Source organism: Atractosteus spatula, chromosome 9 (genome assembly GCF_055471065.1).
Source record: "Atractosteus spatula isolate fAtrSpa1 chromosome 9, fAtrSpa1.hap1, whole genome shotgun sequence".
Lineage (NCBI taxonomy): Eukaryota > Metazoa > Chordata > Actinopteri > Semionotiformes > Lepisosteidae > Atractosteus > Atractosteus spatula.
Genome location: NC_142714.1, coordinates 27,128,308 through 27,155,999, shown reverse-complemented (window position 1 = coordinate 27,155,999; position 27,692 = coordinate 27,128,308). Strand labels below are relative to the sequence as shown.

At 36.2% G+C, this 27,692-nt stretch overlaps 1 protein-coding gene across 11 annotated transcripts in view; it reads right to left on the bottom strand.

Moving 5' to 3' along the window:
- gphna (gephyrin a) overlaps positions 1-27,692 on the bottom strand; it is a 475,089-nt gene that overhangs the window by 285,694 nt on the left and 161,703 nt on the right. For all 11 annotated transcript variants that reach the window (XM_088924522.1, XM_088924523.1, XM_088924516.1 and 8 more), the window contains exon 2: positions 9,710-9,788. In XM_088924522.1, the coding sequence (XP_088780648.1) occupies positions 9,710-9,788 (79 nt within the window). The remainder of the gene's footprint in view (positions 1-9,709; positions 9,789-27,692) is intronic.

Genomic DNA, 27,692 nt, shown 5'->3' with positions numbered 1-27,692 from the left:
TCTCGGTGTCTAGTGGCATCCTTTAAACTTGAATAGATGACAGGTTACAGAGCAATAACAACTTAGTGATTTGCCAGCCAATTGCTGGTCCCTGACAGTCCTACAAAGGAATAACACCCAAATCACAAATAAGACTGCCTATACCTGTTAACAAACACAGCAGGATGTAACACCCTCACCCTTAATAGCAAATAGGGTTTGTTAAAAACTCTGTAACATAAGTGACCAGTGCATCAGCTACAACATTCTCCACGCCCTTCTTGTGTTTAATTTCCAGGGAGTAACCCTGTAACATAAGCGAGCAGCGCATCAGTCATTGATTATGGATATACAAAACAATGAAGAAAATTTAAAGGACTGTGATCAGTAAAAACAACCAACGGCAGAAGAGCTGAGCCTAAATAAACTTCAAAATGCTGCAAAACAAGTAATAAGGCTAAAGTCAATGGTAGAATAATTTACCTGATCAACTCCATTTTGATCCTCCTGTATCAGAACTGAGCCCACACCTGTTCCACTAGCATCTAATTTAAACGGTAGTAGAAAATCTGGGGCAGCAAGCACAGAATTCTTAAACAGAAGAGCCTTAACAGTTTGTACACTGACACTCAATAGACAAAAATACACAAGAGGGACTAAAGGGACTAAAGATGATACAACATCAGAATTTTCTTTTTACAAAAACTACACCATTTTCACATTTAGTGGTAAGTACAATGAAACTTAATAATTGCAGCCATTTTAGTATCAAGTTGACCTTGACCTTGGTTACTCAGATACACCACAGTCATCTTACTTCACACTTGCCTAGGCTGACTGTTAAAGGAACGTTCTGAAGTCTCTCAAACAAGCTCAGGCCAACTGGAAGAATACACTACAGCATCATCCAAATATATCTCACAATTTTTGTACACCTGTCAGCACAAGTTGCTGACACATGGCTGGAACATTTTGCATACCAAAAGTCATCACTGCGTATTTCAGAAAATTGTCTGGAGTTACGAAAGCAGAGATCAAAGATGTTATCAAAGATGGTTTTCCTAACTCATACATCAGAAAGACTACAGAAACTAAAATTACCCTGCAGCTAGGATCATACCTTCCCCCTTCTCTCAACGACAGACTACTCTTCTTCTAAATTCTCTCTATTCATTGTAGGTTTCATTTCACACCTCTCTTCACCTATCTTGACTTCACATTTCCTGATTGGCCACTCTTTCAGTCCCCTGCTCCCACCTCTCGCTCCTCCTCTCTCCCAGCTTTTGTTTTCCCGTTACCTTTCCTTTGTTTACTGCTCTGTCTTTCTCACACCTGAAGAAGCCTCCACAGCCGAAACATATTTTATTTCTTTTCAGCATGGATTAAACCTATTACTTGTTCTTTGCAGCCTGCGCATGCTGGCGCAGCTACCCACCTGAACTACTAGGTGGCACCTCTACATTAACAAAACTAGTAATTAAATGAGACTGTAAATGCACAGTATGTAGTGGGACTTTCACATACCCCATCGCTATGCCTTGTAAAAGCATACTGGAGTAACAAGAATTCTGGTCCAAAAAAAGCAAACTGTTAGCAAGAATAAAAGCCTGAGAAGCACCAGTATTTCTCAAGATCTTATAAACTTCAGGGCTTTCAGTTCTCCAACATACATGGATCATATCCCTCATTGATGCCTATTCTACATTACATTCAAACACACAAGAAAATGTCTGAATCAAAGTGACACTTTTGGAATTTTGTTGTTTATGCTTTAGCATAAGGCAATCAGCAACCAAATGGCCTAAGTTTTTCCTTAGTGTGCAAAGAAGCAGACCTTGAGATTAGATCGGATGTCACGGTAGATGTTGGAAATCTTGAGTTTTTGTCATTTCCATGAAAGAAGGGTTGAACAGAATTTTTAAACACATTCTTATGTGTTAACACTAACTCATCTGCTAACAGAGCCGTTTATGAGAACAAGGTAACTTTCTGCTTCTGTTAGGGAGACAGTTTATAAATTCTTCAAACAAAATTAGCTGTTTGTCAAAATCAGCTTCTTGGCAAGCAGTACACAACATCTCATAAAGAAATGGTGAAAGGTTTGATTTACAGATTTATTATTTTTGTAATTTTGAAACCTTTGATGGTATGCGCCTCAGGGACTAATTCATAGGTGTGCAACACCACTGCTTTAACAGTATCATATTCACTGTCACTGTATAGAAATGTCGCAAAGCAGATATTTTATTGATAGCAGGTTTCTTTAGTGTCCTGGTTTCCCTAAGGATGTCAGATAGTCACCTTCTCTGAACTCTTTCAAATCTAGATGCGAAACCTTTGTTTTTAGAAGGGCTTTTATTTAACTTATTCTGCGAGTTGTGAGTCTTACATGTATGTTGTTTGTTGAGTGTACTATTACTCACAGGTTCAGTATTAGAGTTTTCACATTGAAAAGTAATATACATGTGCTATATTGATGTTAGTGGCATTATAATAAATCAGGTTGCTTTACTAATTCACCATCTCTCAAAAGCACTGAACCTCAGGACTGTAGGACTGCAGCATATCTAAGGCATATGTACAGTTAATGTACATCTGTAGATAAAAGCAGCACAAATGCTACTTTATACAGCACATTAAGTGATTTAAGGTGGTCCAACTCCATTATCATTATGAGATGGTATGGTGTCTTTAAAATGGAACATATGTGCTTCACAGTGTGTGTCCCATTGTTTTAAAATGTTGGCAACCTGAATTGAATACATGAACAAAGATGTGCCTCACATGCAAATCACACGAAGTCATCTACACAGATATGCCGAAACAATAGCGTAGGTTTTTAAAGTCACTTCAATACAATATTTGTGAAATAAATTTAAATTAAATTTAATAATAAACTGTTTTTTAAATATCCGTCTAAGTATTTTTTTTTGTGTAGAACAGCCCTACTATCTTTTTTAATATTCATTTAATATTTAACACATGGTAACATACAGTATAAAATTAATAAAAGTTGAAACAGGTTACAAATTAAATTCTACAATTGGAAAAATATTTTTCCGTATGGGACATTGACCGGGATTTGGAACCAGGCATTTTTGGGTGACAGCCCAAATACTTCCACATGACATGTTAAGCATTTATTGTGCCACCTGGTGGTTTTACAAAGCAGTGCAGTTATGCAACAGAATATTTTAAAAACATGTATTGTAAAATGCAATGTGTGCCACTTGAGGCACATTATTTGTCGTGCATTCTAAATGGCTGGATCTGTACATACATATTACGCCACTCAAGAGTTCAGAGTTTGAATGCTATATACTCTGGAAGAAATGAGGACAGTAACACGAAGGTAAGGTCTGAGGAAGTGGATTGTTAACACCAAAGTAAGGTTTCGAGAAAGGGCTACAAGCATGAAACTGGGGATGAGGATGAAGGATTATGGTAACATAGAACATGAAACACGACCACAATTCTAGTCTACAATTCAGTACAGGTAGCACATTTTTCCTTGGATTTGATACTACAGTACACACAAATCTGGTACTGTAGTAAATAAATCAGTACAAACTGAGGGTATGATACAAACTCATGCATTGTGTTTCCCTTGAAAGGGAAAGCTTTATCAACATCCAAAATCAGATTTTTGAGTAGAGCCTGTTTTAACTCTTTAAAAAGACTTAATACATAATTACGCATTTGGTTAACAGATTGGAAATTAAACTTCATGAACTGCCTCACAACACCAAACTGTTATTGCTGAGCTTAAGGTAAATTTTATGTGAAATTTTAGCAGCATGTCTTCTAGCATGTGTTTAAATAACATCTTTACTCCTGGATTCATAGCAGTTGTACATGAAATCTTATTTGTATCTTCATGTGTTCAGTGACACATTAAGAAGAAAGTGTAAAAAGAGCAGTCATCACAAAACCCTGCTCACTGCTTTAGAACCCTGTGTTCCACCCTTTGCTATCTCTGTATCCACTTCACTGCAAATGGCACCCCCTTTACATATATCATGATCAGCATTACTTGCTACAAGCAGTACAAAAGATAAGTTGTTGGTGTTTGTGTTCTTGGTGTTATTTTATATCCTTATTCTAAAAGCACTACTAGAGAGCATGCACCATGTTGCACAATCTAATTTAGATGAAGAAAAAGGGTTATGAACACCGATACCTTTGCAGATGATTCAAGAGGAAATATTTAAAGCACATATACAGTACAGTACATTGAAGCATATACATTAGAAACTTAGAAACTACAGCATAAAAAGGAAGAAAAATAACTTAATTACAACACAGTGAGATATCATGCTTCTGAAACGTCATCTTTAAATCAGCACTTGATATTTCCTTAGTCATATTGCAGCTACTGTATATGTCAGAACAATGTTTTCTCCTGTTTATTACATTGTTCTTCAAGTCCCTCTACCTTAATAAACAATAATATGCTTTCTCAAAAGGTGTGCAATGTGTCACTTGGCCCTTACCATACAACTGTTATAAAACCACTCTATTAACCTATTAAAGTTTTCTAAAACAGTAAATAAAATTAATCAAAAGTAAAAAAGACAACTGTATATGCACACTAACCAGCTCTCGAAGGTGTGCTGACAATGACCACATAACGATGTCAGTACAAATGCATATGCTGTGACAGTTGAGAGCACATTAGTTGTGAGATTAGATGTATCACCAATTAACTGTGAATAGCTTTCACATGGCACTGTACTTCTGGTCTCTTTTGAATTGAATTTGAATGGAAAGCATGGCACATGAACAGTTAAGCAATGCACGAAAATAACAAAAACAGTCTTTTTGGTTGAAGCATTTTACAATGAAAAAAGGTCCAGCAGAGCCGGTGGGGATCATAGGGCCTGAGCGGATCCATCTGGGTGTGGGTTCTCAGAACCATCCGTGCCCATGTTTTCATGAACAACAATCAGACTGCATGGATTGGAAGCTATTGAGATTCCTCTAGTTCATTACCTTAAGTGTTTTACAAATCAAAAAAAGGAACTCAAGAGAAAACAATCTTGAACTGAATCTCAGCTAGGAGATAGAACCTATCTGATGTAACTGGGTAGGAACATCAATGTGTAAAAAGATTTAACAACAAAGTAACCTGCCTCCCACTTTAAGTATTTGAATTCTAGGAATGACACAAATATTGAGAGCTAAATACTATTGATGTACAAGAAGGGCTTCAGGTTTCAGGTCTTCATTTTACATCATCCCTTTAGAATGACTGTGAGTAAAATTAATTTGGTATTTAAAAATAAAAAATAAATTTTGAAGTAAGGTTGACTGATTCTAAAATCAAGTTCAAATTGTTTCTTCTTTCACTGATATCAGCTAGGAAACCTTGCTCTTACAGAAATGAGGTGCTACACATGACTTGTACTAGTTATTGATATCTAAATAGCAAACCCAATCCCCCCATGTACAATGTATTCTGAATCAGTAGAAATACGTAAGGCAAAATCTGTCTTCCTGCCTGTCTGAACACTGATCTCTCCTTCCCAAATCTGCTTGTGTTTCATTTATCCAAAATCCTCATTGATCTGCCACTGTCTTTGCACTTTTGATTAATTTTTCCACAAAAAGGTGTAAAAGAGATGCTCTGTTAAATATTATTTCTGCATTATACAGAATATCAATGCCCTCGTACATGGTCTGAAACATAAAATTGAAAACATTTAAGATTTCAATAATTTGAAAAGTTTCTAAAACATACTGTAGGTGCTGTTGCATACTCTAGTGAGTGGAACAAAGAGTTCACTTTAAAAGCAGTAGTTACAGGGAGCTATGAAACTTGAAATCAAACACCAAAAACCAGATCTCGAAGGGCTGATGTTTGCACTGATGGTAAATCAAAAGGTTATTCAAATCTCACAGAGCTAAGTGGTGTAACAATTTGCATGTTAACAAAGACTTATAAACTGGTACAAAAATCCACTTAAAGCATCAGGCTAGAATCCAGTATACCTTTACTTTTAACTTTGGTTAATCCTGAACTCTGGGTAAGTAAAGAATAAGTGAAGGTGAAGCATCTTTATCCAGTCATGGGGCAGAATCATTTGCAGAATTTTGGACTCTGTTATCGTGTGCAGAACATTAATGCATCTGAGAGAAAGAAACTGATGACTCTCAAAGTCTGAGAGAAAGCAATGCAACACAACAAGAATAAAATAATAAAATTTTGCATTTGACAATTTCAAGCACCCCACTACAAACACTTACTCACACATATCTTGTAGATTGCACTTTGTAGCAACATACAGTACATTCTAGTTAAGCATACCACTCACAGCAGATTTACATGTTGTTAACTACAGTATGTTGACTATCTTGAGCAACCTTTTAAAAGCACTAAACAGACTCCTAATTCCACATGATCAAAACCTCCTTGTAATAAAATCAAAGTATTGTATCTCTGAAGTAAACATGTATCTACAGTTTATGATACTGCTATTAATCTGCTAGTTCTCTAATACCTGAATGATGATTTTGACACAGTTAGCAAGAGGAAATGCCCTGGCAATTTTATTAATGTCTTTTGAGAAATACCAAGGGCTAACAAACATATTGAAGGAAAAGACTTGCAAAAGAGATGCAAAAGGCCCTGTCAGACTTCTGTCAAAGTAGCATATTTTACATAGTACAGTGAAAAGATTACCATTTACAATATTTAACTTCCTCCTTCAGCATGTTCCATTTGAGCTAATTTAGACACACATCATAATATACTGACAGCAATTTTCTACCTTTGGAACAAAATATTTAAATGTTCAGGGTCAGTTTTTGAGATTTAAAAAACAATTATGGAAAACACCTGCACCTAAAATAACACAAATTACAATCATTGTTTCCAACATTCTCAGTGAGACCACTAGCATTTTTCCAAAGACATCTAATCATATTAACTTACCGTTTATTTCTAATTTTATTTGCAAACTAAGCTGACTCATTAGTCTCAAATACTTTCAAGATGCCTGCACTAGATTCATGAATAAATGAATAAAGCTATTGAGAGAAAATTTTAAAAAGCTCTTAAGATGGCTCAACCTGGGAGAGAGGATACCCTGAACAGCAGGGGAGATTAAAGACTCTGCAAGCACTCTTGCAATTTAACACTAAAACAGAGTGACAGATCACATAGGAGTCATTTAATAAAAAAGACAGAGATGACAATAAAAAGTAAATTTAATTGAAATGCCAAAAGCTTCAGCAACATTCTGCCAAACCTTGTATCTGAGACTGTTAGTCTGAGTCCTGTATGAGAGATACCCAGCTGAGAGATTCCCTGTCTTCCCCCGGGAGATGGAAGAATGTACAGTAGCTGGGACCAAGATAATCAAAACATTATCAAGACAGAATGCCATTTAAGTCCAATGTTCACTTGGTGCTGCAGCATTATGTGTCACACCATACTGTCCTTAAAATCATGGTTTGATTAAATTGTATGTGCCCTACTGCTTGCCCAATAATGACCCAATCAATTCTCCAAATGTTCCAAATTCTTGATCTTAATCTTGACAGAGCAGGCATCACATCTTAGGTACAACAGACATACAGGAAGCAAGTGTCTCGGCTTCAGACTGCAAAAGGGCTTTCAACCCTGACTCAGTCCTTCACAGTGTAATGCACTGGTATCTGCCTCTGCTTAGATTAGAAAAGGGGTGTAGTGGCAAAACATATTACAGTAAGAATTAAGTGTTACAAAAGATTTCTAATAATCTTTGTGTTCCCTTGACCAAGCAGCTTTGGCCTTTGAGTTAATGTACAGGAATGTGGCTAATAGGACCATCTAATAAGAGACATCATAAAGGTACATTCAATGCTGAACCATCTAATGATATATAGTACAGATGGGCTCCATAAGCCTGTAGTCTGTTTCTTTCCAAGACCACGGTGCCGAGGTCACTGTTCATCACCCAAAGTAAGATCCACCAATGGGAGATCTGTAGGGTTGGTTCCAGAACTATACCTGATAACATTCCAACCAATCACTAACTTATGATGCCTCACCTTCAAAACTAGCACCCAACTCTTTTTCGTCTGACTGGCTCCCCATTATAACAATTATATAATATATATAATATAAAGATTAAAAATAAATAATAATGCCACCATCTCTCCCTTGAATGTTGGGAAGTGCATAAAAAATCTTCTACACTATTTATCCACTATCACCCTTTCCTGAAAAACAACAACAATGGCAATAGCAAAAAAGTCTTAAGCGCAATAAAAAACACGATGCACAAAAATACATGGTTTCTGTAACAAAGGCTGAGCCATAGCTACTTAATACACTCACCTTAAATATGACAATGCCACACAGCTTGCAAGCAACAAGATAATGTTTAGATGACATGTAGGTATATTCCAGAATTTTAAGAGGCCCAATTCCACCCTCTCCTTCTGCAGGATCGCTTTCAACTTAGATTGTCATGAGGATAATGCTGCAATTGATCACATATTTTTTTGTCCAAGATCCTTAATCACTAAGCACTTACAATATTTTATACAAATACACACATACAAAATTACACTGGGGCCAATTCTCTCAGAAACAATTAAACTCCCAATTTGTCTTTGGACTGTGCAGTATTGTGTGTTATATCATACTGTGCTGTAATCAACCGCACATACATACACAGTACAGCATATACAGTAAATGCAGTATTGTACCATATGGTTTTAAAGCCTATACTACAGTATAGTATGTGTAGAATATTTTTTAGAATTGAAATCTAAAATAAAATTATGTTTTCTAACTACTTTTTACTTAAATTAGAACAAAGACAAACATAGACTGTTTTTTAATGCAGATGTAATCCTGAAGGAAAACGTTGGATTCACAAAGGCTTATAAAGTATTTTTTATATATCTGGATGAGTAATCTTGCTTTGTGAAACAGTCCTACTTTTATTTTAATCTCAATTTAATATTTAACATACTATGATATATAAAATTAATAAACATGTAAATGTTCTGTAATATATAAATTAAATGTTATTAAGATTATCTCCAAGGGGCTGGGCATTGTCTGGAATTTGAACTCAGGCTGTTTGTGTGAAAGCCCAGAATTATTCCACATGCTACGTTAAGCATTCACTGCACCAACCGGAACTTTTACAAACATATTTTGTGTTACCACTGCAGTATAATGCAGTGTACACTTTGCAGTATGGCACATGATGCTTCGAGCATTTTGAATGCCTGGATCTGTACCTTCTCCTCACAAAGATTTCTCAATACGTGTGGAGTCACATTTTATGTCTTTGACTAGGTGTTGTTAATTGCATTTGATGCAAGAGCAGTGCAGGCTAGGTATTTTTTCCTTGCAGAACGTTACTGGAGGTTACAGGTTGAATGTTTATTCTGTCCTTGAGGGAGGTTACTGTTTGGGTGTTTATTCTATCTTTGAGGGAGGCTACCGATTGGGTGTTCATTCTGTCCTGGTGGAAGGTTACAGGTTGGGTTTTTATTCTGTCCTTGCGGGAGGTTACAGGTTGGGTGTTTATTCTGTTCTTGTGGGAGGTTAGAGTATGAGTGTTTATTCAGCCCTTATAGGAGCTTACGGGTTGGGTGTCATTTCTGTTGTTGTGGGAGGTAACAGATTGGGTTTTTATTCTGTCCTTGTGGGAGGTTACAGGTTGGGTATTATTTCTGTCCTGTTCTAGGTTTGGTATTTATTCAATCCTTGTCGGAATTTACTTACAGAGTCGGATCATGAACAAGTTCTTTCAGGTTGATTCCACTCCGGTCTTCGGCAAGGTTCCGAAAGCAGCTATCGCTCACTGCAAGAAAAGCAAATATATAAATAAATATAAGAAGGCAGGCTCCATAGAAATGTTCATAGTTGTTCCTCTGAAAATGAACAATAGGTAGGCTGGGCGATTTTTAAATTTTTAAAAAAAAAAATCAAAAATGAGATATAATGATGTGTTCCTGCTTAACTTAGACATTGCACGACTTTAAAACTTATAAAAACAGGTTTCGAGAGTTAAAAAACACTTTTTATGCGCAAAAAATGGGTGATTTTTCTTTCTCGTGATCAGCTCAGAATCTTTGTGTACGCTGTAAGGTTTTTACTTCTTAATTAAACATTTAAAATATACGAATTTCATAAAGACAACACACGTTTCGAAGAGAAAAAATCCCACTCTTTTCTCTTCCTGTTGTGTGAAACTGATCAGCAGGTCTTTTTTTCCCATTCAGAGGATCTGAAAATAGCGTACCGCCCACTGCGCTCCGTCGGAGAGGGGCGCGGCACCGAGAGAGGGAGGAGGCGCGGAGCTCAGCAGTACAGAACGAACGTTCTTCTGCCTGGAGCGCTTATGGCAGCAATCGCATCTGCATTTATAACTTAGTTTTTAAAATTAACCAAGCAATATGAAGCATCTCTTTTTACTTCTAAGTCCTTTACTTATCATTAAACAAACAGCTTTTTCAACAAATTAGACGTATCATTTTATAACCATTAAAACAACATCTTATTGTACTTCCTAATTATATTACACGTGGAAAATAATACGTTTTTAATAATCTTTAATGATTTATACATTTTGGAAAGGTTTCATCTATACAAAACAGTATTAGTATAAATTATAAATCTAATAATTGTCATACATAATATAAGGTATGAATGACAAATATAGTAATATTAAAATTGCGTTGGAATAAATTGTTGCACTTTTTTCCATTTCTTTTAAAACGTAATAATTTACAAGACTTTGGTCGAATGTGCATCTGATCTGACAAAATAAAAATATCAAAAAATGAAAGTAAACAAAAAAGTTAATTATGAAATATAAACTATAACTGAACGGCAAACATATTCAATGAAAAACAATGAACAATGAATAACAATGTAAATGTTAAAAATTATAACTAACTATATACAGTGCTGGAAACCAGCTATCAGAATGCACGGGGAAGTTACCTCAGCAGTTATGTATAGAGGATTAATTTCATATTGCTGGCTTTAGGGATCAGCCTTTTGACCTCCCTGGCGCATCAGCATCCATAATCTGCATGTTTTCAAATTAATTTACTTCCTAGGTATCTACAAATACACAAATCTTAAGATGCAGGCTCCAGGGATCAGCTTTTCACCAGCCTCCCTGGTGCATCAGCATCGGCTACAAGATGCTTTCCTATTCGTATTCCTCAAAATTATCTGCATCTGACACACAGTGTAACATTAGCAATAGCCTGGAACTTAAGAAACCTAAGCAACAATCCTCACCTCATTATTCATGTAATCATCTAACAATGGATACTCAATTATGCCACTAACTTCATCATCGCCCTCCTCTACATAATCCACAACAAACAAGTCTCCTGTTCTATTTACATTTACTACCCTGCCTGGCCACCAACATTCACTCCCATCTTCACTACTCACAAACATGTGCTCTACTTTCGTGCCTACAAAGTCCTCTGCACTAACAGGAAGCAATTCTAAATAACTATCCATATAATCTTTCCACAAAGCAAACCACCACATTTTTCTAAATCCATCATATTTTATTTTAAAAATATACTCCTGGCCATTTAGTCTCATTTCAGCAACTGTGCCGTTGTACCACACCTTCTTACTTTTCTCATCAAAAGCATGTCTAACTCTCTTTCCTAACAAGTGTTCTGGTTTAATTAACATAGGAATTCTTAATCTTTCCATACCAACCTTTTTTCTACCTAGATCTCAAGCCTTAAAATGCTGCTTAACAGCCTCCTTTAAAAACTCTGCCTTTTCTTCAACAATACATTCTGACGGTGCCAAACAATAATCTTTGTCTTCTCTAGATGTACCTGGGATTTCCTCTGGCCTGCAGACAACACTTTTAAAGTTAGCAATCAGCTGTTCTAGACTAAGCCTTTTCCCGTCCTTTGAAAAATTAAAAACTCTATTTTCATTTTTCATTCCTATCACAAATCTCCTAAACTTCAACTGTGCTGTAACTGCAGGAAGCTTCTTGTCCTCATCTAAATTCCTCAGTTGCGCATCTATTTCTTCCTCGCTGTTCCAAAGCCTCCCATACAGATGCAGCCATTCAAAATGCGCGGGCGATACCGCATTATTTTGCGGTACGCTGTACGCAGTCTACCGCAAGCTACCGGTAAATACCGCGAGTTACCGTAAATTCTCCTATAATACGACAAGCAAAATAATAGTATCCGGAATTTCCGCAAGGTGGAGCTAATAAAGCTCAACCTCTCATGTTTGAGCTGTGGCCATCAAAGTCTTTAACGAAGATATTACTAATAGTATTAATAATGAATGACCTTGGACAAGCTGTAAGTGTAAACTCAAAGTATTGCCCTGGTCAACATTCTTTTTTTCATTGACCATCTTTGTAAAAGTAACACCACAGCATTTCGCAATCACGCATTTGTTTCCAATCATGCAAAGTACAGTGATTCACCATGCCTTTCACATGCTCATAAAAGAGATTGATTTAGGAACATAAACATATTACCGTATGCAAACTGTACTGTATACAGTATGTATATGTATATTTAATGTCTTAACTGTGCCCGTTTAAGTATTGACTATTCATATCTAATTTTACCACTGAAGGGAAATCTTAGTAGCTGAGCATAAAAAGAATAGGAGCATACTGCAACGCGTGTGAAGGCCATAAACGATATTAATTTTGGAACATAAACATACAGTATATGGCTGGTCTCGGTACTTTAAAGAAAACATACACGAAACATGGTTTCATTATGACCAGAATCTGTCTTGAGATATTTTTAACTTGATTTACAGTATTTGAGAGGTATGTCTTAACACCGATACTACAGTGCTTAAGTACTGCTCACGTATATGTTTCTAGGTTTATATTATGCATTTCATAAGGTCAAATTACTTTTGAGCAACTAATAAGAAGCGCGAAACGGTATGCGTTTTAGTTTCGTTTCGTGCTGGGACCCGTGGATTGATTAGAGATATCAAGTACATACAAGTCATTTTTTAAATGTTGTAGTTCGTCTTGAAAAAATGTTACGAGTACATCATCTATCAACAATTACACAGGTTCTGTTTCCATATTGCGGATTTTGGTTACGTAATATTATTTTCTAGATTTCACGTTGTGAATATATGATTTGGGCAAACAGAGCCGCAAAGAAGTACATTATGGGTTGTTGTTTTTTTATGCAGTTTTATCTAGAACAAGCGATGCTTAAACCTTTGTCTGATTCTTGTGAAACTATCCACACGACAGTTACAGTACCTAGGAGTTGACTTCAGTGATGTCACTGATGGGATGTTTCTAAAAATCCATCCTCTGTAAAACGTCTTCTCTAGTTGTCCTGCATATGTATTCGCTAATGAAGCTGTGTGTTCTGAGCCTGGATCTCTACATTTCTGTATGAACCAGCTTAGAGGGCTAAAGACAGCTTGTGTTTAAATTGAGTGTAAGGCAATTTATGCTTCTAAAGTCATGGTCAGCATTTATTATTGAACTGTGCTGTAAACTTGTTCTGTGCCAAGTCACATTATTTTATAGCGTTTTTATAGCGTTATCAAATCCGGTGGAGTTTCCTGACTCCCATGTCACATGGTCTGTGATTGAAACTTGTAAAACCGGTTTAATTCGTCACAGCCAGCACTCCGGTTGAAAAGTAGAAGCAGGCGAGATTTCCAGCGAAAAACACCTCCCTCTTCTTCAGGTGTGAGGGTCTTCTGCTCAGAATGAAACGCTAAAATGTAATGTAGGCTCTGAATGGGTTCAATTGTGATTTGGGCTTGATTAAGGTCGCTGCCTTTCATCTAAAACCCTACTTGAATCCTTCTAAACTAAAAATCAGTGTCTGTGAGTTCTAAATAAAGAGGTATCCAGGTAACAGTGAAACGGGCGGACAGTCTGGGGAGATCGCCCGTTTTCCATGTAAATAGTTCCCTGGTTCCGCACCCCTTGGTGTTTCTCTCGCTCTCTCTCGGGTCACCTGATCATTAGCTCGAAAGATTTGAGTGCTTTGTGTATATTCTAATGGTAGTGGGGGCAGGGTGTGTGGGAACAGGTTTGGTTGAAATTGCATTGGAGATCTATGTTCTTCACACCTGAAACATTTTCTCTGAAAGCATTTTCTTTCAGCATGTTACAGTTTACTATTATTAACCATATTAATTTTAAGTGCTTAATGTAAAATCTTGTAAAAATATATTTTCATTGTTCAAATATACATTAAGTCTGACTATCATATAATAAGTTAAATACAAAACTAAAGAAAAAATAGGGTTAAATATAATTCAAAATATTTTGCTAACAATGTTAACTGTTTATGAATAATAAAATGTATTAGCTAAGGAGTAGGATGGCACAGTTGTTAGTATGTTTTTTGTTTTGTTTCTTTTTCATAAATACAACAGTAGTACCTGATGTCTCAGTGGCTTTCAAAATTAAATTATGCATGCAAACCTGTGAACTAGAAAGATAACTAAGATATCCATCCATTTATAATGGTGGCAAAGTGGTTAGCATTGCTATCTTGCAGCACTGGGGTCCTAGGTTCAATTCCTGCCATCCTGTGTGTGTGGGGTTTACATGTTCTCTCTGGGTTACATGGTTTTTCTCCATATGTGTGATATGACTCCCTCTCGCACTCCAAAACATACTGGTAAGTTAATTGGTTTATGGGAAAACTGGCCCTGGTGTGTGTGTGTTTGTGTCTGTCTGTCCTGTGATGGACTGGCGCTATGTCCAGGGTGTATTGTGCCTTGTGTCCGTTGCTTCCTTAAAATCTAAAATATGAGCTCTACTTGCCACTTACAGTACCAACAGTACCAGCTAACTTTAGTAGTGACATTTTCATGGATCTTTTTAACAATAAAATTTACAACATCAGACTTCAGACACAATTAAACAGGCCTCAAAAAAGTCTGGTACAAACATTTTCAGCATGGAATAAACCGTTACTTTAATGGTATAAACCTTAAATGGATTCATATTCTCAATACGATTTGGTGCTCAGTAACATGACTTAGAAAATGACAGAAGACATACGTATCATGCTTATCCTTCTATTTTTCATAATCGTAAACTCCTTAAGGCAGTTACATTTTCTCTGTTCTGACCTGGAGTTACAGAGAAATTTAAATTCTAATAAGAGATTTGTAATGAGGAAAGTCATACCAATCACTCATACAGTACCAGGATTTGCAATTACAATACAAATACTTTCTTTCTGTATGTGTTTATTTTGCAGTTTGAGTCTATGGCATTCCTTTGGGGGTCTATACTCCAAGGCATGACTTTTTTATGTATAAACATCAGTATTTACTGCTATTAATTACTGTACGATTTATAGTTGAAATCTGAGCCTAGATATAAAGTTAGATATAAAGTTAAAATCTCGACAAAGCAATGTAGGAAATACAGAGAAAATAAATCCTTTCTGACATCTAAAATCAGTTTCGATCAAGGTCTCTAAAACGAACAAGAAAAAGAAGATTTTCGGAGGGCAATTACGCTGTGTTTATATAGAATAAGTGATTTATGAGCAATCTAATTTCTTGTTCGTTTAAAACAGTGAAATGTCAGCTGTAAAAGATCGCACCAGAAACAGCACTCTCTCTGCCTGTCATAGACGTTCAGGAAAGGCTGAATGAAGTCATGTCAAGTACAATAATTCGGAGATCAATAATAACAGTTGTAGGACAGTATATAAGGAGGATAAGGATTTTGAAGTTGACTCGAAATCTGATAGGTAACCAGTGCAAGGACTTGAAAACAGGTGTAATGCATCCCTGATAGGATTCTTGCTGTCATATTCTGAACATATTGAAGATTGCTCAGTGTGGATTTAATTTCCTCAGTGAACAGGATGTGCATTTATTAATTCTAGAAAAAAACTAGATTTCTCTAGTTCTTAGTTTCTCTAGTTCCCTTTAAAATAAACTATTATTCCACAATGCAGAGTATTACATGGCCAGTATTTACACATGATATTTGTGATTTAAAGAAATTAACACAAGCAGCTTTTGGAGATTTAAGTGTTGGCTGAGTTATTGCAGGATAAAAGACTAGAGATGTTGGCAAGAAGAAGATAGTTTGGGGAAAGCTGAGGAATACACTTATAACAAGAACACTTCCTAATGGGGTTAGGCATACTTTTGATGAAGATGATGAAGTTAACAGACTATATGTTTACATAGATACTGAAATAAGGATTGTATTTTAGATTATGTGTAGTTGCTGGCATTGAACTGTGTTGGATGCACATGAATTGAAGGAATGGGCAAACATAGCTGATGCGGATCCACAGAGCCAGCATATTAAGATGTTTATAATTAGAGGCAATTTGTTTAAATAACTAGGTATGGATACTGATGTGCAAGAGAGGTGGAAAGGCTGTTTCCTTAAGATATAAAATATTTTAATAAAATAATAAAATGTTTTATTCTCAGTGAGATGCTGCCATTTCATAGTGGGTTTCTAACACTGTGTATAGTTCCATCCACACAGTGCCTTTACTTCCATCCATTTCTAATCTCTTTATCCAGTACAGAGGATTTGGAGCCTATCCCAGTAAGCGACGGACACAAGGCAGAATACACCCTGGACATAGCGCCAGTCCATCACAGGACAGACAGACACAAACACACACACACCAAGGCCAGTTTAAATCTAACCTCAGAACCTTTCTTTTCAGAAGACTTAGTGTCTGTATCTGCTTCATTTTCTAATTTTGGTAGCACCTCTAACTGCTTGTCTTTCTTATATGCATTTACTTTGTAATCTGTGGTCCTTTCATCTGTTTTTACATCTACTGTATTGCTTTGAGATGCCACCTTTAATGGTGATATATCAAATAAAGTTATTTATTATTGTTATAGGGAAACATGATCAGATTGTCCCTGGTTCAGAAAAAAAGATCTAAAGTATACTAGTTTGTCACTCTTCTAATTCCCTTTGCTAAATGACTTTTCATACTAATCTGATCAATCTAACTGCCAGTTTTCTGTGCTTTCTCTATCCTGCTAGATTTGCAATTATTCTGAAAATTTTCATCTTGAAATAACTCATTTCTAAATACCTTTTTCACTGTTAACATCTTGCAGCAACTCTGCGACAAAATATACACTCTGACAGTTCATCCTGCTACCAACATTAAATAGAACAAATCTTAAGATTTCTATATTTATGTCTTTATTTAGTGATTTCATTAGTGACAAAGGCTCAACTTTCTTGGAAAAATGTCTTTTATGTGTTGCGGAAAAAACTGACTTGCTTTAACAAAATATGTTTACAAATCCTTTCACCTGGCATTTTCGTACTTAGAAATTATGGAACGCTCTGTTAAAAGCAAGGGAGTTTTTATGTCCGTTGCAGTTCTTTTGCAACATGAATATAATTATATCGTTATTAATTTCTTGAGATACGCGATTCCATATTATATTCCCTTTTAATCAAATTCTAAAAGTATGCTTGTTGACTCCGGTATCGTGTTAGTTAAAGACTTCGATGCTTAAAATGTTTAGGGAGAAATGGAATACTGGTGTGTATTTTTTTCTTTAAAGTACCAAGACCAGCCATATACTGTATGTTTATGTTCCAAAATTAATATCGTTTATGGCCTTCACACGCGTTGCAGTATGCTCCTATTCTTTTTATGCTCAGGCACTAAGTAAAAGGAGATGCTTCATATTGCTTGACTAATTTTAAAAACTAAGTTAGAAATGCAGACGCTCCCTCGGTGCGCTGCTCTGGTGCGCCGGCTCTTACACAGTGCCTGTCTGCCGTAAGCGTTACAATATACATACCCAACACTGCTTGTACCCATCTGTCATGCAAATAAAACACCTTGAATTGAATTGAATTGAGGGGAGAAGGGGGGGATACTAAAGCCAATACTGGCTCAATGGGCTTTGACGTGCTAATGCGTTGGTTTAACAGTCCGGGTGTGGCAGGCTTCCAATGTCAACTCGACTCGATTGGAAGACAATGAACGTATTTTAGCCCTAAATGAATTAATAGCAAACATGGTTTACATAAAATACATTTTTCCAAGAAAGTTTATAATAATACGATCTATAGTTGAAATCTGAGCCTACTTTAAAAATAAAGGAAAAGCATTTTCAGAGAGCAATCACGCTGTGTTTATGTAGAAAAAGCGATTAGGTTTATGAGCAATCTAATTACCTAATCGCTTAAAACGCTATATAAAATAAAGTTTATTTAGAGATGAATGATCAATGTGGTAGTTTAAATAATGTGAGTCAGGAAACTAACACAGCGCCACCGGATTTAATAACGCAATAAAAACGCTATAAAATAATGTGACACAGTACAGCACAGTACAATAATACTGACCATGACTTTAGAAGCATAAATTACCTTACACTCAATTTAAACACAAGCTGTCTTTCTGTATGAACCTCTAAGCTGGTTCATACAGAAAATGTAGAAATGCATTAGCCTGATTATGATTAAAAACACATAATTAAACACGCGTTTGCGATTTAAATCAGAACACGATTTAAATCAATATAAATGTTTATATTGTAACGCATACTGTCCAGCCTCCATTTCTCTATAAAAATTTACTGTTGCACACACACACACAATAGAAGCGGGAACCGCTGTCAGAAGGGAAGATATGTTCAAAATATCGCAAATATCGATCATATTGCGATATTTTGAAATATAAAAGTCAACTGATTGTCCATAATATCGCTTACCTATTTTTTCGAAGAAATGTTTGTTAAAATAAAAGTTCAGCACCAGCTGGATTCGAACACACAACTTACTAGTTGATAGTCACGCACCTAGACCAGTAGGCTACAAGAGAGCTCGCATGATCAGGCAGGCGAAACAGCCCTACACAGCCCTGCCGCAGTACACGGATATAATCATACCGTTATTAAATTCTTTAGATACGCGATTCCATATTATATTCCCTTTTAATCAAATTCTAAAAGTATGCTTGTTGACTCCGGTATCACGTTAGTTAAAGACTTCGAAGCTTACAATGTTTAGGGAGAAATGGAATAACGGTGTGTATTTTTTTCTTTAAAGTACCAAGACCAGCTATATACTGTATGTTTACGTTCCAAAATTAATATCGTTTATGGCCTTCACACGCGTTACAGTATGCTCCTATTCTTTTTATGCTCAGCTACTAAGATTTCCCTTCAGTGGTAAAATTCAATATCTACAACGGGCACAGTAAAGACGTTTACAGTAAGTCTTTCTACGACAGACCAACGGACCACGAGTGCCCCTGTCGGTCAACCAATCACGCACCGCGGTATCCCGTGTCATCATACCTGCGGTATCTGTACCGCGGTGTCTGTGCCGCGCACTTTGAATGGCTGCATCTGTACTTTCCTATCTCTACCGCTAGTACTTCCTTTGTCCTTATATCTCTTGTTTCCTTTTCTATCTTTTTTTCCTTCTTCTCTCTAAATGTCTGCAATCTGGCATCTCTTATCCTAGCCATCCTCTCACAAAACACAGCCCTCTGCTCTTTAACTGATTCTCTAGCTTGAGATAAAACTTCTGCCTTCTTTTCAGAATCTAGTTTTTCAAGCCACTGCCAAGACCTGTTCTCCTTGAACATAATCATACCCTCGACAGCTAATGCTGTTGCTCTGGCCTTAACTTTAAGTAAATTATCAAAGATTCCAAAATCCCTCTCACAGCTAACATCCGTCTTGGGTGCTGATTCAAGCTTTTCAAACATCTCCCGTGAAACCTCATCATACCTGCCATATTCTAAATGATCTGCTACCATCCTACAACACACCTTTACAATACTAGCAAGGATCAGTTCCACAGCCTGTCTAGTCATGTCCTGAAATTCAGGGCTCCTCTGTTCTGTTAGCTTCTGCAGAACAGGCCCAGAATGTACCTCTATGTCGATAAACAAGCATACCTCACCTCTGACTAATTTACTGCTATCAGCCTGCCATTCTTTCAGTTTGCACACTAGCTCCCTGTATCTTGCATTCATTTCTAAAACATGCTGTTTTTTTCCCAGAGCTTTCCACAAAGGCTCTGTCACTAATTTACAAATAATTCCCAGTGCTCTGCATCCTGCAATAAACTGACCTACACTCAAATCCTCAAACACTGCTTCTATTAATTTATTTTCATTATGTATATCATGCATGAATTCCAGCAATTCAGCATGCAAAAAATAAACTCCAGCTGCATTGTGGAACATTGCATTAATTCGGTTTCCTTTAAAGGGAACCAGAGGGACATGATCAGATTTCCCCAGACTCAACAAAAAAGATCTAAACTGCACAGATTTGCCACTTTTCTCACACCCTCTTTCATGGATGGCTTTGCACACTGATCTAATCAATCTAACTGTACTACTCTCTCCTACTGTTCTATGCATCCAATCTAAACTAACACTGCCCACCTCTTCACCACCAAAAATCATTCTTTCCCAGACAGAAAGTGTAACATTTTCCTGATGTGCCAAGCCATCAATTAAATGCAATCCACAGAACAACTTATTGATAACTCCGATCCTAGCCTTGTCCTAGCCTGGTCATCAAATCCATCTACAATTTCAGGCAAGATATCAGTTCTGTACTGCGCCAGAATTTCATTAATTATTTTTTCTGTACTTGCCCTGTCGCCAATTAGATTTGTAATTTTCCTTCTCAGAACATGTTGCATCCGAATCCCTGCTTCCACTGTTAACAACATCTTGCACCATCTCTCTAACTGTGTCAAATATGCACTGAGCTGAACCCGATGCCTGCTCTCTGAGTCCTAAATGCATTCTGCTACCATCCTGGAAAGAAATCCCTGCAGTTCCATATTTATGACCATATTTAGTGGTCCCATCTGTGGCAAGGGTTAAATTACTTTCTTGCAACAGTTTTTCTTTCAGATGTTGCAAAGAAACTTGCCTCGCTTCCAACACAAGATATTTACAAAAACTTTCACCTGGTAATCTATCTACCTGAATACCTACCAATTTATCAAAAACTAGTCTGACTATCTGAGAAGCCTTTCCTGCACTAACGCCCATGTTTGCTACTAAATCCATATAAGCCTCTCTTACAGCATCACTATACTTGCCTTTTTCATACATGCTAATATTGTGACTCACTATCCTGTCTATCTCTGTTTTCAAGCCTTCATATTCTCCATGCCAGAACTGTACCTCCTCATTCAGGTCCCTCACCCTATGTGCTAAATCTGCTTCAGAATCACATTTCCTTTTATAATACGCAACCTTCTGCAATTCCTTTTTTTTAATATCTAAGCTTTTCCAACTGTTCTTGCAATTCATCAATACTCTTCTCTAGCTGTGCCTTTTCCTTCTCTGACTCACTTTTCTCCTGTTCATTCAAAATGACTACCTGCTCACACTCCACAACTTTTTGCTCAAGTGTCCGAATTTTACTATCCCTGCGTCTAAGCCTTTTATTCACATTCCTAACACTTCCATGTCCTAACTTTTCATTTGCCTTGCTTAATTTATTTGAGAGAGCTTGAATTTCATTTTCAGCCTTATAAAGCATAAGTCCTCTCTCTTTTTTTTTCTTGTCTAACCTAGATCTTTCATCATCCAGCTTCCTTCATTCTTCCATTAATCTAGGCACATTTTAAACTGTGCTCCTAATTCACTAATTACCTCATTAGTGCACTTTACAGTACATCACTTAATTCACTCGTTCCTGATCTTACATCACAAGCAGAGCTAGTGCTAGCTGTTTGCTGTGCATCTTCTGCAGCTGAAATTTCACTGCTCTCCTTTCTTACTAGGGGCAGAGCAAAGATCTGGCGGTCAAAATCTCCCCTTTCAATTTTTCTTAAGCGGGATTTCTTATTGATGATCCTCTGTACATACAAACTAATCGCTCGCTGAAAATATTCTTTTTCCTGTTCATTTCTTAAACCTACGTCGAAATTATGATTTAAGATATCAAAAAGCATCTGTTTCCTATTTGATTTTTTGGCTCCGGAAAATTTGTAGATCTCCATCATCACTATGTTCGTCAAGATTTTAACATCTAGTTTTTGTATTAGTTCAAATTTTAACTCTACATCTATCCCTAATTCCTCGAAGTAGCTACTGATGTATTGCTTCCCCTTACCACCAGGGCACACAAGCGTTTTCTCTGGATTCATTTTTTTTTCTTTCTCAGGGTCTCTCTCATTCGCTGCGGCTCGGCACCAGAACGGTTAAAGATGGCGTCAAGTCAGGCACCGGGGGGCGCCAAATAGGATTGGCTTAAGCAACATGCACAGTCGTATAACTGACAGTTTGAAGTAGCCTATCGTGTAGATTTCACTTTGTTGCTGATAGGTTAAGCTTTCGAAACTCAGCCCCAAAGTCATGTGACTGATTTTTCACCCTGTTTCATTGGTTAAATGCAATGATCACAAGCACCACCAGTTTGAATTATAACTGTACATACTGTCTTCGTATTTGGCCAGGGCTTTAAAGAGAGGGCGCGTCAAAAATTTTCGGTGCCGTCGTCTCCACTTTAAAGGTACCCCCGTCGCTGAAGAATTTGACCTCGGAACGTTTGACCAGCGTAATAGTAGTAAAATTACCACATTTAGTGGATCATTTGCAAAGAGCATTTGAAACTCTCAGTCTTTTATTTTTTATTTTAGCAATAACTTTTATCTGAGGAGAGCAGACATTTGGGAATGGAAGTCCATAAATGCTGAGGTGAGAAGATTTTGTAATGTTTTTGTTCTGTGTTAAATTGAAAATGGCTGTTTCACCCTTACTTGAAGCCTCTGTCACCAAATTAGGAAAACATCAGGAAAACAGAATCTCTGTTTTATCTCTTATCTCATTTGTTTCCATTTTGTAAAATAAACCGTTAAAATGAAAGGTTCCCTGTGTGTGGAATGTACATCTCTTTCTCGATGCTCCTCCAGTTTTGTTTTCTTTAAAACCAGATGTTGAAAAAAAATATTTGCAAACTTTTCCCAAATTCTGTTTAAATAATATATATTACCTAATTGCATTTTAAGTAACCCTAGCTGTTTGTTTATGCACAGGCATAAATACCTGCAGAATACCTGCATATGAAAAAATAAAACAGAATATTACAAACTCAAATTAGGTTACAATTCTGCTTCTTGTGTGAGTATTAGCTTCATCCTTTCTTTGATCAAAGAAAAACCCTTTATATAGTGCAGACTTGTACAGAAATGCAGAACAGAAATGTATTAAATAGACCAGTTTAAGAAAAAAACTGTTTTTTAGTCTGTTCAGTGCCTGTGCTCTGCCGTTCCATTTTTTTTTTCAGTCCTGTAAAGATACAATGCACAGCAGAGATTCTCTTTAAGGAGCAGAAGCCACACGTTTGCCACAATGCTGCAATAAATACAACAAAATGTGTGTTTCTCAGAAATTTTGTGTAAATTTTCATTCAGCATTTTTTTATTCATATTGATTTATTTTATCCACATTATTTTTTTTTTGTTACAGTACAGAATTCCATCACTTAACTGCCAATGTATCACTATGATTGGAAGACTGAGTTTGTGGAATGCTTAGAAATGTAGTTTTTTCTACATGTATTCAGTGCCACACTAAATTAAAAACTAAAGCATTTCTTAGGGTTTATCATCAGTTTCATTTTCAATTACACTGCAAAGAAACATTATACAGTATATAATATATAAATATTATACATAAACAACAAATAATCAGAAATTCAAACACCACCTCCATCTTTCAAAAATCAACTGAGCAATAGAAAGATTTTTCACGGTATCAAAGTAAAAAATACTGTGATACAGTGTAGCCAGATTACTGCGGCAAAGTGTTTTGATATGCATGGCTGCATCTGTACAGTTCATAAACTACTTAACTAAGTCAAGCCCAAATGAAATCAAGACCAACATTTTTATACCATTTCAGCATTGTACAGTATGTCAGCACTTGACTAAGTTCATATCCAGTGTAACTAAAAGCTTAGTTTTTAGTTACACTGGAAGGGAGGTGTTCAAGCTTGGTGATAATTAAATTTTTAAGTTTTCATTTTTCATAAAAAAACATGAATACAATTAGTTCAGGTGGGTAGCTACGTTAGCATGCGTAGTGTGCAAAGGAATAAGTAATAGGTTTATTCCATGCTGAAAAGAGAGCTGACCCTCACACCTGAAGAATGCTTCACAGCCGGAACGTTGTGTTTTCTCTTTTCTCTTTTCAGCATGGAATAAACCTATTACTTGTTCCATTAATACAATTAGTTGCATTTTTTTTATTGGGCAGCCTGCATTAGTGGAAATCAGCTTAGATAAAGGCATCTACCAAAATCAATAATATTTATAAAATTTGCCTTTTTATAAATAGCACAACACAGGAACATTAGTTGTTGAAAATCAAACTCCCTAGAAAAATTAAGCAGTAAAGAAGAAATTGGAAAACGTAAAAGTAAACCCATTAGATTTTGTGAATACTGTACTGTCCAGTCAAGGAAACATAAAATCCAAAATACTTTTCAATTTTCTCGTCTGATCATTTTCATTGTCTGATTATGATCAAATTTTCTGGATTTATATCTATATTATATATTTATATTCATATTAGATATTATTTTTGCAGGATATGCTTTACATTTTTGTTCTCTAAATCTGGTCTTCTTATGCCTGCCCATGCATCATTCCTCTAATCATCCTGAATATCCAGTTTGTATTCTCTACATTATGGGTAAATGACCATTTCCCGGTGGAACTTTTCATGATGCCCTGAGAAAAGATTTGGGAACTGAAAGCCTATGGGGGCCCTATTAAAAACTGGACAATCAATACCACAATTTATGATGTTTCTCTTTATCTTCAGAAGAGCAACTCAGAATAAAGAAAAGTAAAATTTATATATTCTGCTCATATCTCCTATCCCATAATGCTGCAGGGGCAGCCTGTGTTACATAATTAGTAAGGGAAACTCAGAGTCACAGTGCTCTGTGGCCAGGAAACCATCTTGAAAAAAATTGGATTCCCTGGATCACTGAAGAGGATGAGGCTGGAAACCCACTGCTGCCTACAGTGGTCATGTGATGATGAACCAACCTTTTTAAAATGTTTTAAAGAGCTCAATATAGTCCTGTAACTACGACCACCTCCTTCACTGGTGCACATCCTTTTTAATCAGGTGTGTTTGCAAAGGGGGGCTTCTATTTATCTCTAGGTGGTCTGCATCATGTCCATCCTTTCCTGGGTGTTAGTGGTTACAACTTCAGTTTACTCACATGCTGCAGTAAGAGCTGGCTTAGGGTTCAGCAGAAAAATATTTTCTTAAAAAATTCAATAAGAATAATGTATACTGGAAAGAATTTTAAAATAGGCATTGCTACTGTAGTTCTACCTATATTTATAGCATTTCCTATATTTATACATAGTTATATATAGTATTATAATATGTAAGTATTTCTTACATAATTAATTTTTTTCTGCATTTTTCACATACTGTATGTTCTAACATATACAGTACATGATTTGGAACCAGGCAACAATCATACCAGCTGAAAAGCACAAATCCCCCAAAACAGTAAATGATTTCAGACAGGTGGATGTGACCTCTTTAGTTGTGAAGTCATCTGAGAAAAATGTGGCATGTGCTCCATCAAGTAGAGCACCTACTGGATACCATGCAATTTGCCTACAGGGCTAAAAAAAGAGTCAAAGATGCTGCCGTCTCAATAGTGAAACTTTTCTAGACACTGTATATCTTACTTTATTTACATATATTTATTATCATATATTTACCTATATGTCTCTTATTTGTTAATGGGTTCATGTTGTGTTAAACGCATCCTGTATTGTGTTATGTATTTGACCCGCCTGCAAAGCAAATTTCATATCTGGAACAATAAAAGAAAGTAAGTAACAGGTGTACTGTATGCATGTTCCAGTTTTCAATGCAACATAAAATATTAAAAGTAATTATTAAAGTGAGTGGAAATAATTTATTTGTAATAAATGTTCTATGAAGTGTCTTATTTAAAGATTTTATGGTCTGTAAAACACAGGATGTGCCTTACACATTTTTTTCCTGGAATCCTGAAATACGTATATAATAGGTATCAACTTCACAAATAAGATACAGCAAGGACGAGTTCTGCTTCACTCCTATAACCTTCATTGCTGTTTGGACAAGACAGGTTATTTTTTATCTTAATTGCACCGATATATGACCAAACCACACTGTTATACCATATATAAGAACATTCTTAATTACATTATTCTAAAGTGAAACATTATTACCTTTCCAATTCCAAACACTTTTAATCTTTGTAAAAAATACAAATGCTGCTGAACTCTGGACCAAACACTCTCAACCTGAATAGTCCTGCTAAGGTTGCAGTCTGTATATATTCCTAAATACTAACAGGGTATGACGTAACCTGAGTAGTAAGTTCCTTATGAATCACTACATATTTTATGAATGGTCACCAACAGTTTGAGATCAAACACCATCTCTTTAGCTTTTTTTCACGTTGAAAATCAGGTTATGTGTGTCACACCATTGGACAGACCTATGAATTTCTTACTATACATAGACAAAGTGCTTTCTCTGTTCTTTGTACATTATGCCAAACACAGCTGTATCACCTGAAAATATAACAATATAGTTGCCTTGACTACTACTGTACACTGATTTGTATAAAGTCTGAAAAGAATTGGTGAACTCACACATCCCTGATGAGCATGTAAACAAATAAATCGTAACTGGTAGAGTTATATACAGGGGTCTACACACCCTTTTTGAAATTTCAGCTTTTGTTGATGTAAAGGCTGGAATCAAGACAAATCATGTCAGACCTTTTTTCACCTTTAATAAGATCTTGTAACCAACAACATTTAAGTAAAAACCAAATGGATAATTTTAAGGAAAAAATTAAAAATAAAACACTTTCAATTCCTTGGTTGCATAAGTGTGCACACCCTTTATAAAGGGAGTTGTAACTGTTTATATGTAATCAATCACATATCAAATCATGTACAAAGGTAATTTGCCTTCACCTGACATCAACTGAAGTGATTCAGATTAGTCCTAAATAAAATCAGCTGTTCCTGTATGATTTCCCTAAAGGTTTCTTGATTGCATGGTGCAGAGATAACCAAGGAGCTAACAGAAAATCTATGGGATCTTACTGTTGATAGGAACAGATCAGGAGAGGGATATAAAATAAATCTGAAGGCATTACATACATCATGAGACACTGTGAAAACCATCATTAAGAAGTTGAGGAAATATGGCACCACCAGGACATTACAGAGATCAGGACATCCCTCCAAAATTGATGACTGGGCAAGGAGAAAGGAACCACATCAAACGTATAACACCCATGGATAACAATCGCAACATTAGTCAATAAACACTAGACCTGCAATTATATTTATCATTGCATTAACAGTTATAACAGATACACATCTTTAAACAAATCTGAACACTTTTAAAACAGAAGTTATTAACTCTACATCACACCTGCATGGGTGATCACAGTGTGCCCAGTGGGTGTTTTTATTATACTATGAATTAGTTTCTGAGTAATACCATCAAAGGTTTCAAGATTATAAAAAAAATCCTTTGCATGAAAGAAAGGGGTACCTTTTGAAAAGTTGTGTACTGCTTGTAAAGTAGCTGATTTTGACAAACTTATACAGCTTCTGTTTGACCCTCCTCTCAGGAAAATTATAAAGACTTAACACTACCAAAACCTACTATAATATCTGATCTAAGCTTAAGGT